This window comes from Danio aesculapii, unplaced genomic scaffold (genome assembly GCF_903798145.1).
Source record: "Danio aesculapii unplaced genomic scaffold, fDanAes4.1, whole genome shotgun sequence".
Taxonomy (NCBI): domain Eukaryota; kingdom Metazoa; phylum Chordata; class Actinopteri; order Cypriniformes; family Danionidae; genus Danio; species Danio aesculapii.
In genome coordinates, this window is record NW_026613666.1 from 57,262 (window position 1) to 69,844 (window position 12,583).

The 12,583-nt window shown below is 32.5% G+C and overlaps 1 protein-coding gene across 1 annotated transcript in view; it reads right to left on the minus strand.

Moving 5' to 3' along the window:
- Positions 1-4,622: 4,622 nt before the first annotated feature.
- LOC130220153 (nuclear mitotic apparatus protein 1-like) overlaps positions 4,623-12,583 on the minus strand; it is a 9,726-nt gene continuing 1,765 nt past the window's right edge. Inside the window, exons 2-6 of the mRNA XM_056452533.1 lie at positions 11,946-12,287; positions 10,701-10,784; positions 7,494-7,724; positions 6,552-6,587; positions 4,623-4,817 (exon numbers count right to left, since the gene is read on the minus strand). Of these exons, the coding sequence (XP_056308508.1) occupies positions 6,576-6,587; positions 7,494-7,724; positions 10,701-10,784; positions 11,946-12,287 (669 nt within the window). The 3' untranslated portion in view covers positions 4,623-4,817; positions 6,552-6,575. The remainder of the gene's footprint in view (positions 4,818-6,551; positions 6,588-7,493; positions 7,725-10,700; positions 10,785-11,945; positions 12,288-12,583) is intronic.

Here is a 12,583-nt window from a genome sequence, read left to right on the forward strand (position 1 = left end):
CAGCAGAGAGAAGGTCATTTCCATCACATTAGGACATGATGGCAGCAATACATCCTCACAGAACCTTTTCCTTTGCCTATAGAAGATGACAACTTGTTCAGAATTTATTTAACAGATGCTTTTAATTTGCTAATTAAATAGATCATGCATTTCGTGAAAAAAATTAACCAATTTCACATTGGTATCATTTATCAGTTTTTATTAAAAGATTGTTTTAGTGTTTAAAATGGTCTAAAAAGTTGTAATTTAAAGTAAATAAATCAGAAATGTTTTGATCAATATTTTTGTCAACCAACTCATAAATTCTACATAAGGATTTAAAACTGTTTGTGTTAAAGAGTTCTAAGCTTTGAAAAATACTGAACGTCTACAAGAAGAAACATGACACTACAAACATGTAAAAATAAAATTCACAAGACTTAATTTACTTGTGCATGTGTACTTAATATAGCACTTCCAAAAAAATAAATAAATAAACATAACTTAAATTTTTTTATAATAAAACATGACCCTGGATGACAAAACTACTCTCATGTTGCCCAGATATATTTGTGGCTAAAGTAATACATACAATTGAATATATTAAATAAACGTCATCTTCCATGAACAGCTTGAGTAAGTTCTTCCTTAAGTCTATCAAAACTTAATTTTTAGTTAATAATATGCATTTCTAAGAACTTAATTTGACAATTTAAAAAAAGATTCTCAATATTTAGATTTTTTTAACCCTCATATTCCAGATTTTCACATAGTTGTATTACAATAAACCAACAATGGAAATACAAAAATTAATGGAAAAAGCATACTTTTTCTTTCCAAAAATGTACCTTGTTAAGGTTTCATTTGATGTATAAAGTAAATTTGTTTAAAACTTTAACCTTATGACTCATTTTGTGGTCCAGAATCACATATGCTCACATAAATGCATAATACATACATAATCGAACACCTAATGACTTGTTTTGTGATCCAGGGTCACATATGCGCACATATAAAAAAGAAAGAAATAAATTAAATAAAAAAAAAAAAATTCACATACATATGATAAAAACAATCAAACATTTAAGTACTATAAATAGGGAGATTGACTTGTAGTCTTTTGCTGTGCATCATTGACAGAAAATGAACGAATGAATGATTAAAGGGAGTAAAATAGTAAAAAAGGGAGTTAAAAGAATTGTTCAAACAAACAAAATTGGGACAAAAACTTCTCAAATAATCTGAAATGACGGTATATTAATCGTAACCATCACAGCTCACACTTTATATGCAAAGCAGTGGTGCTCGTATGAAGAGCCAAAATCCAAATATCATTGAGAGCCGAGGGGCGAAGGCAAGTACACCAAACTATATTACTTTAAAGTTGACATGGGTAATTTCCTAATTTTTTTTTTTTCATAATATCTTAAAATAAATATTACATTTTAACTTTTTCAATTATAACCTAATGCAATAAAAACAATTACATTTATAATCCAGCTAAGTTCATTGCTGAATACACTAGTCATGCAGAATCTGCCTTTAACTTGATTTGCTCACCAAAGATAAACTGATTAGTATAAATAGGGAGATTGACTTGTAGTCTTTTGCAGTGCATCATTGACAGAAAATGAATGAATGAATGATTGAAGGGAGTAAATAGTAAAAAAGGAGTCAAAAGAATTGTACAAACAAACAAAATTGGGACAAAAACTTCTCAAATAATCTGAAATGACTGTATATTAATCGCAACCATCACAGCTCACACTTTATATGCAAACTTCAGGAGTCGGTGACCGTCCATCATCTGAAGGAGTCTAGTTAGTGGCTCCTGAGGATTCACACTGTTGATCTGTCGAAAGAAAAAATACATACAAAATAAAACGCTGAGGCAAAGTTGGTTTTATATTGACACATTCATACTTTCACATCCTTAATATAATTTCAGATAAGTATTCTTTGCAAACTGAATAGTGAAATCATATTAGCAACCAATGACAATCAAAGTATGCTACAACATTGTTCACAGTCAATTAAATAGTGCTAAATTTTTCATATTTAATTGTCATACTTACAAGTGATTCCATACCCCATATTCAAATACCATAGTAAACAATCCAAGTTAGGGACACTCCATAGAGATAATTGTGTTTATCTTTTTCTCTTTAAACATAGTGTTAGTTACAAATATGATGTGCTCATAACAATACGTCACGATAACTAAATCAGCTTAATTATTTTATTAAACGCGAAAACAACGTTAACGTTACTGTGAACAATGTTGTAACGTTACTTTGATATCGTTAGCCATTGGCTGCTAAGTTAATATTATTTCCCCATTTAGAATTTGCTAATAATACTTTACTGAAATGATATCAAGAAGGTGACAGTCTTAATATGTGAATATAAAAACAACTTTACCCCAATAATATAATAAAAGACGTTTTTAAACGTAAAATACCGCTAAGTTACCAGACTACGATACATTAAAAAGGTTTACGTTACCCATGACAACAGTGCTGCCTCCTTCAGTACGTGCAGCTCCATTTCCGCTAGATGTTTCGCCAAAAGCTTGTTTGTTATAACTCTCATCTATCAAAAGTTTGAAACAAATACCTCAAACACGCCTGAGTAGATGATTTACTTGTTTTTCTGACTGCTGAAACCAATTAATTCATTAGTTCACGCGATACTACTTCCTCTCTGCTCATTGGCTTACGTAAATTGCGTAGACAACAAAACAAGAAGCACATCGAAACTACGCTGAAAAGGGTAAGGCGTTTATAATTTCATCGTCTTAGCAGTTAGTTAGTTAGCTCTATATTTCCCTGTAGGAAAATTCCAGTTGTAGCACACACTCACATAGACACCTGACATTTTACATTTAGCATTTATATAACTAAATCATATAAACACATGGTAGTCTCCTACTCTAAATATCCAGTCTATGACCATCAACTGCTACTGAGAGAGGAGGAATTTAAAAACTTAATTGCTTGAGGTATTATATTTAGATTTTTTCCTATATCAACAAACTGATGGTAACAATTTGAAGATGTATAATAAAGGATGCCTCACATCATTGACAATCATGACAGGCTTATTTAGTACTCTTTCTTTGTATATACTGTCTATACTCTTTAGTTTTATTCCCAAAAACTTACAGGCGGTTGTTGCCACCTTCCCAAGTGACCTCTTCTGTGCCTCAGAAACATTTCCATATCAACAGATCACACAAAATGTTATAATGCTTTCAATAAAAACACTATAAAACATGATTACAATGTGTTGTGAACATTAAACTTCTTGAAGAAGTACATCCTCTGTTGAAGATTTTTCCTCATACAGTCTGTCCATACATAACAATTCTCCTTAGTCTATCTATCTATCTATCTATCTATCTATCTATCTATCTATCTATCTATCTATCTATCTATCTATCTATCTATCTATCTATCTATCTATCTATATAATAAACCAAAGATAGAGAGCATCCCTTTACAATTTCCTATATACATTTACTAACTATATAAATATATATTATTAGTAATAATCAATTTTTGATTTTGATATCTCTCACTTTGTTGTTGGTATGACAAAAGGTTTTAAAAAGACTAAAGCGCTCATCAACGTCAGAATGATTAAGCTGACCAATCAAATGAAAGTGGGCATGACCTATGGTTTAATTTTATTATTATTATTAATAATAATAATAATAATAAACTAATTTAAGCAGCATCTCAAAATGCTTTACCTACATATAAAAACCTAGAGGTATCACAAGAATACATGCATAAAACTATACAAAAACACAGGCACGACTATAAAAACAAATAAATATTTGTAATCATATTTAAAACAAAAAAAAATGCTACCCTAAAAAAAAAAGTCTCAGTATTAATATCAACTAAGGTAATGTAGCATAAGTCGTACCTAAAAATTAATATATAGAAATTTTTAAATAGAAATGGCATTATAAAATAAATAAGTTAAATTAATAACTCTTTCAAAGTCTAAAATAAGATGTTTGTGAATGGTTTATGGAAGACACAAGAAACGCTTTTTGTTTCATTTTATTCATGCTTTAAAATGCAAATATTAACTGGTAATAGCTGAGATTACTACAAAATATACTTGAATTAATTTAAAGCTCTTAATAAATGCATTCCTTAGAAGAAAAAAAAGTGTCATTACATTGAGATACAAATGATATTGCCAGATTTGATTAACTCTCTGCTTCAAATCAGTTTTCTTAAGAGTAATTGTATCTGATGTCAATTACATTAGCAATAACAACCAGAATATTTACATTTTTTCCCCTCTAATCTGATGCCTCTATTTGTTCATATTACACAAGTTAGAATTAAAAAGACAACATCTCTTTATATATATATATATATATATATATATATATATATATATATATATATATATATATATATATATATATATATATATATAAATATATATAGCTTCAATTATAAACACACATTAAAAAATGAACATACATTAAAGTTGAATGCATTGTCTATCGCTTTGTGTTAAGTATAATTTGAAAAACAATAATTTCTGATTTGACTTTGCACAAATATTGAAATTATTTTACATTCATTTAGCAAAACAGCTGACAAACATGTCAAAGATTTGATATAAAAGACTTTATTATCAGAGAACAAGAAGCACATTTAAATATAATACATGACAGGACAGTAATTAACACTACTGCATCCCATAATAAGAATTAACTTATCTGAAAAGAGAGAAGAACATAAAAAGGAAAAGGAAATGGTTGTTTTTGGATCCAATCTTCAAATTTAAACCTTGATCCTTAACTTGATCTGTAAAGAGAGAGAAAGAAAGAGGCATCGGGTTATTATTCAGTGCATTACAGTATCAAAATAGATTACAAGTGAAAAATGACAACAAAGACACTGGAATAGATCTGCAGCGACGACAGGTGAAATAATCAGAAATGCAGTGAAACACCATCACCAAATACAGTGTACATGCACACACACACACACACACACGTAACATAAATTATTTTATATTTATATATTAATAAATAAAATAACATTAGTCAAGTGAAAATATAGATTAATGAATATATACATTTATACAACAGTTCTCTCTGGTTCTCGAATCTGATTGGCTGATAGCTGTGAGATAATGTAATATCAGCACTCTTACAGCTTCACCCTTGTGTATTACTACGCCGACATGAGTGGCAAGCAGAGGACTACAGTTTGACAAATATTGCTGCTGTTGGACAATATAATGTACTTTAGAGGCCTTTTTAGGTGAGAATACAGTTGTTTAGATTGCAACTATGCAGTTTATTTAAAAGGATAGTGCCTATTTTAAATATTTATAATTTCAGAGATACAGCACGTTGGTGGTCATCAGCCTGTCATACTGAGCAGAGTAAAGACGGCTGACGTTCCGCCACAAGATGGCGACAGAGACAGCATAATAAGCCCTTAGAGGAGAAAAACAGCCTTTTTCAGCTTTTTCAGCATACGTTTCAAACTACAGCTGAACAAATCATTACAGAACCGGTAAGTGACTTTCTAAGTCGATCTCTCTCTTTTGTATGTTGTAGTGCTGTATTTACACCATAGTAATCTGCTAGTGTTTACTTTGCTTTGGCTTTTTTTCCGGGTTAATAATTGTGATCTCCCGACTGCAACAGAAATACTAGGAAAGACTGATGAAATTAATTGCTGTTCAGTCTTAAAATCTTAAAATGTGAGCAAAATCACCAGTTTTGTCATCACTTTAGACATTACGCTAGAGAATCATTCAAATACCAGCTCTAAAGTGACGTTTGTGAATTAGCAATGATTTCTGCTGTTCCGATGGTAAGCTACAGATGTGAATGAATGGTGGAAGAAAGTAGTTTCTATTACAAAAGGGTTTTCAGACTCTCTGTGGTTGATTTTCTTTTTTATACACACAATAATGCTGTCAAACTGTTGTATAAACACAATATCACATACGTTGCTGTGTGATATGGCTGTACATCATCACAGGTGGGAGACTTAAGTTTCCGGCCTGTGGCCTCGAGCCAACGCATGCCTCCCACCAGTGCTGATATACAGCCATATCACACTGCAACTCAAGATATTGCTTATATATATATATATATATATATATATATATATATATATATATATATATATATATATATATATATATATATATATATATATATATATATATATATATATATATATATAAAATTAATGTTATATGTTAATGTTACTATCATATTGCATATATAAATAACATTATATAACATTTATATATAGCATTATTTTATATATAAATAATATAAAGTAAATTTCATGTTTAAAGTTTGCATTCACTGGATTATGCTAAAATCCAATAATAAATCAATTATAAAATATTACAAATAAAATAAAAATCAAACCAGCCACCAAACTTAAAGAAAAAAAGATTAATGGTCAAATTAGCAGGTGAGTGTAATGAACCCATATAAAGGAAAGAGACCAGGGTTAAAGCTTATATTTCCCGTAAAACAGCAGACATGTACTGTACAAATCACATACTTCTGCATAGATCAGCACAGGCGGTCACTGTGTTCCCTAAACACACATACAGCAAACACTTTTAACATGCTAACAATTTTTAAGCAGAAATGCTGGAATTTAAATAAATAAATAAATAAATAAATAAATAAATAAATAAATAAATATATATATATATATATTATATATATATATATATATATATATATATATATATATATATATATATATATATATATATATATATATATATATATATATATATATATATATATATATATATATATATATTGCATCAATTATATATTATAAACAAAAATTGCTAATAGGGCTGCACAATATATTGTTTCAGCATTGATATCACAATATGCACATCCGCAAGAGTCACATCACAGGATATGCAATCTTAAGTTATGATTATAGTTGAGCAGGAGAGACTGTTCAGAACACATGAGAATTGTGTAGTTATAGCAGAGTTTAACCATAACGGAGTGAAAGTTTATCACTTGCACATGTTTTTAAGGCCTGACAGAGTTCAAAGTATTCAGGAACATATAGTATCATTTAATAAAGAATACTTTTATCAAATTAATTACACAGTAAAGACTTTTGCAATGTTATTTTACAATAATTATTTAAGTTCTGTACTTGGAATACTATTTGACTGCCCAAATAACCATAAAACACTACTATTATCACCCTTTTGTCTTTGGTCTTTTGTATTATCTATGCTTGTAGTTTGTTTATTGCATTTCATGCACAATTAACTATTAACAACAACACTCATTGGAAGAGCTGTGATAAAAACAAAACGCTATTGGCTGTTTTTTTAAAGGGAAGGCGCTACTATACCCCACCCTCTCCCCATTTTATTTTAGATTACTTCACACCAAATAAAGAGAATGCACATTTCAAAGCACTTCGCAGTACCTTTAATTACAGTCAGTTTTTCCTTGACCATACCTTTTTGGCATTGGATATTTTCGGGGATTTGTTTCGAGGAGATTTCCTCAGAGTGACGTCCAGGGGAGACTTCCCGCTCACGGCCGAGCGCAAAGCCCGACTGGCCACGGCAGGAGATTTGCGGGCGCTGTTACGCAGCTTGTTGAGGCCGCGCTGAAGCCTGCTGTCTCCACGAACACTGTTCTTTGGAGTATTTACCACAGTAAACATCACAGACTGCCTTCGCTCAGCCTACAGAGGAAAATAAGAGAGAGGGAAGAGAAATATTGGGTTTATACAGTGTAACTAACTTTAGAGTAATATGAATTAAATGTACTTACTATATGGTTAGGGGTAGAATGTGAATTAGGCTTAGGCTTAGTTGTACTTAATTAGAAGTAAAATGAATTGTAATTACTATAGTAAGTACATGGATCATGTGTGTACAAAATACATCGGAAAATAAAGTGCTACCAAATATTATTACTTCATATAATACTCTTTTAGTTCCATAGAGCTTATAGGCATATAAACCAATGCAAAGACTTTTATATTAGCACTACTTGTAATAGTACAAATATAATGCATAATCTTGGCTGCACGGTGGCGCAGTGGGTAGCACGTGGGTAGAAGGTGGCTGGTTTGAGCCTCGGCTGGGTCAGTTGGCATTTCTGTGTGGAGTTTGCATGTTCTTCCAGAGTTCGCGTGGGTTTCCTCTGGGTGCTCCGGTTTCCCCCAGAGTCCAAAGACATGTGAATTGGGTAAGCTAAATTGTCTGTAGTGTATGAGTGTGTATGAATGTTTCCCAGTGATGGGTTGCAGCTAGAAGGGCATAAAACATATGCTGGATAAGTTGGTGATTCATTCCGCTGTGGCAACCCCAGGTTAATAAAGAGACTAATCCGAAAAGAAAATGAATGAATGAATAATGCATAATCTTTGCTATTTTTGTTAAAAAATTATTCTCAAAACATGAAATTAATCATGCAAATTTTTATGGGCCTATATTATGCATTTTTAGGCCTATATTATACATTTATAGGCCTATAATGAGATCATTAAAATTCATCATTAACATGCTACCATTTTTGTATTAGGTGTTTTTTTATCAATAGATTGTTTTAGTCTAAATGTTAGACTATTAATTTCATTACATTTGAATGTTTTAATATAAAGCTGATTGTTTTAAAGACAAATTACAAATGAAAAAAAATCTAATCAAATAAAAACACTCATTTAATTTATTTCTAAATTTTTATTTTTCTTTTTGTGCACATCCCAACTAGTATAGTTGAGCTAATCCAGATGGATATTTTACATATAAATTATTACATCATATTATTAAACAATATATAAGTAACAGAAAAATGTAAATCATGTCCACTCCATACACTGCAAATTATTTGTAAATGACCTTTATAAAACATTCACAGTGTGGAAATATAAATTTATATAATCTAGTTTCAAATGAACAATATTCAACATATAACTGAAAATAGAGGTGGGCGATATGACCTAAAATTAATATCATGGTATTTTTCATCTTTTGAGCGGTGACGGTATAATATCATGGTATTACTTTCAATAGCAAAATAATATACATCTCAAGGAAGAACGGACAAAAGAAAGTCTCACTTTTATCACTCTTTAAAAGTTTTGGTTTGGTTCATTGTAAATGCTCAGTCTCGTTATGAGCTGATCTTCATTTCTCTGTGTTGGTGGAATAAAGCAGGCAAGTCAGCCGCACCAATTTATAAGCAGACAGCAGGATTCTCGCGATGACCACCAGCGCAATTCCGCTCTTTGTTATGAGCCGTAGTTTCAGTGTAAACTTAGTAAAGGTGAGTTTCTTTGGCGATGATGTCTACAGTGTTAGACTTTATATTTAGCGGACATTTGCGCTGAACACGCGGTGAATGCAACGCATCGAGATTCGGGCACCTTCTCCGAAAACACTCGATAGATCTCAGCTGGAGTATCAACATTTACCTCATGTTATGATCGCTGTCATCTGCGCCATTATTATTATTATAACTTTAGGTGAGGTTTGCAAACCTGTGCACTTTTCACTCTTCAGCCGTTTGCATTTCCTGCAGTAACAGAAGCTCCCTGTTATCTGACAGCGGGAAGCGTTGAGTGATTGACAGCTAATATGAACCAATACAGCTGCAGGGTAGAGCGATTCAGCAAGTTTTTAGAGAAAATCAAATCAGATTGCACTACAACCATTATATTCAGTCGCACAAATGCTCCCAAATATATTATGAGGGCGCATAGATTACATTTTGGGCGCTCATGCAACCAAAATGGTTGCAATTTCGAGCCCTGTAGTATAAGGACATGTATTCAGACCACAACTGAACGTTTGAAGAAAATTGAATGCCTTATTATTTAGAATTAGCTATTATTGATGTAAATGCAGCCGTTTAAGGTGCATAATTGATTTATTACGGTATTGACGGTATTAGAAAATCCATGTCGTGGCGCAATGTCACACCGGTTATGACTATGACACCGGTGTAGGCGGTACCTAACTGAAAAGTTAATTCCTTTTGGTTTTTAATTATATTAATAATAATTTCTATTCATAGACATGAGGGACATTTATCCTTTGTCTTTCTGACTACTGGCTGAGCCAAAGTGATGCAAATGCTGCGGGCAGAATGCTCTGCCTTTGTCTTCGGATGAAACTTTCAGGCCAAAGAAACCCTTTTGTTGTGGTCAGTTGCTGGGCCGGTTTCTAACACCTATATGCTGGTTGTCATGCTGACTCCAAAACTTAATTTGCATGCTTCGTTTAGCCATCTCCCCTCCTCCTAAGAAGACATTATAGACAGGACATCTTTGTCTTAAGTCAGACTTGTGATAAAACTCGCAGACTACAGGCCTCCAATAGGCTCTGCAGACACATGGACTTCTTGAAGGCGCTGTATGACTGCAGATTAACCAACACGTCTCAATAAAGGAATTCTGCTTGTTTCAAGTCTGCTGGACTGGGTTCTCTCTATCTTCACTCATTTATTTTTTACAACAACAGTGACAATACAATGTACAACCCCCCTCCCCCCACCCAAAACATTAAAATAATAAAATAGAGATCCTTTTCAATAATTTTGCCCTTAAATAAAAATTAGGTTTCCTCATAGGTAACTTCAGAGCAATTGGTTCTGTTAAATTTATTCTCTAAAATGTCCACTGCCGATAAATAAATTTTAAAAAGTGTCCTACCGGAGAGACTGGAGGTCTGTTTTGGTTTCCAAAGCGGCCTTTAGGTGTCATTGGCCGTGGGAAACAACTGGCCAACTTCTTTGCCTGTGGAAACAACAGCATTAATAAATTATCATCCTGAATCTTAAGTTCTTTGCCCAAACAGAATAAATTAAAGTGATAGTTCACCCAAAAATGAAAATTGAATTTTCTCATTTATTTCACAAATTTGACAACTGTTAAAAGTCAGCTCATTTTTCCCATAAATTTACTACAGCGTGCACACGATTTTATAATTTTTCCCTTGTTTTAAGTAAATTATGTGTATGATTTATTAATTCCCTCAATTGACTAGAGCATGCACACGATTTAGAAATTCGTTTGTCTTTGTTGTATGTAAATCATGCATACGATTTATGGTTAACAAAAGTATCGTCTTCAGTACCAATCGGTACTAAAATCGATACTTTTGACAACCCTAATACAATTTATCAATTCATTCCCTTGGTATACATTTTTTTATCTTTTTTTTTTTTTTTTTTTTTTTAAGTAAATCATGCATAAAATGTATTAAATTGTTGCCTTGATTTACTAAATTATGTGCACAATTTATTAATTTCTTCCTTCGATTTACTAAAGCATACACAATTTGCTAATTGGTCCTCTTGTTATGTAAATCATGTTCTGGATTTTTTATTAATTCCCTCAATTTACTAGATCATGTGCAAGATTTACTATTTGTTCCCTTGTTTTGCACTCGATAATAATTTGTGTCCTCATTATAGTTAAATTGTGAGCACAAAATTAAAAGTTGCTACTGCTTTAATCATCTTCAGGCTACATATTGTATCCACTTGTGTATAAACAGGCATCTTCCATAGTTAATATATGCTGATTGGCAAGTTATAGCTATTATTGTTACTTTATAAACCACAATAATTTTGAGATAATATACACGGAAAATAAATACAACCACCAAACTTTTCTTTGCATTCAATTTACATAGAACAAAAGACAAATTATTATATCAAGCTCACAATTTTCTTAAAACAATGAATAAACCAAATCGTGTACACTATTTTCTTAGCTCAATTGCCATTGACTTCCATAGTATGACAAAATATAATAAAAAGTCAATGGCAAAATACCTTGTTTTGCGTTGAACAAAGGAAAGAAACTGGTGTGAATGACAAATAAATCATGACAATTATTATTTTTCAGTGAACTATCCCTTTAAGCAGAATTAACATTTCCTCTCTCTTTTACCTCAGGGGTGTCTGGTCCTTGCAGTTGTGATGCCGGGCGTTTGGGAGCCAGCGGGCTACGTTTGTTCTCTGAAGTGTGTGAATGTGAGCTTGTTTTTGTGAGCTGAGAGGCCCGGTGAGCGGCAGTGCTGGATTGGATCTGACCTGGCAGCATAGTGGCGCGCTGGGGCTGAGAGCGCGTGGGAGCTTGGCTTGAACTCGCTTCAGGTGCAAGGGAGAACCGCCGAGAGTTTAGTGACTCCAGAATCTGACCCGGCATCATGGATGCACGCCGGATCGTCTCACTCGGGTCGCCCAAGCGCAGGTCTTCATCCGTTACGGTGAATGATGGTCCTAGACTGGGCTATCGAGACAGAATGATTCAGTGTTGCACAATATATCATTTCAGCATCAATGCGTTTCATAAATAAATTTCAAAAGCCCTAGAATGATGTTCTGCTGACTTAACCCTTGTGCATTGTTCAAATTGACTACCCTTTCATTATGTTGAGGGCCGTTTTTGCCCCATTGACTTCCTTTAAAAATCACATTTTTTGACTGCAAAAGCCATGCCAGCATATACACATGCATTTTTGATTGTTGGTGGATTTCCCTATTGATAAATAGTGCAATTTGTCATTTTCACTGTTGGTCATCAGT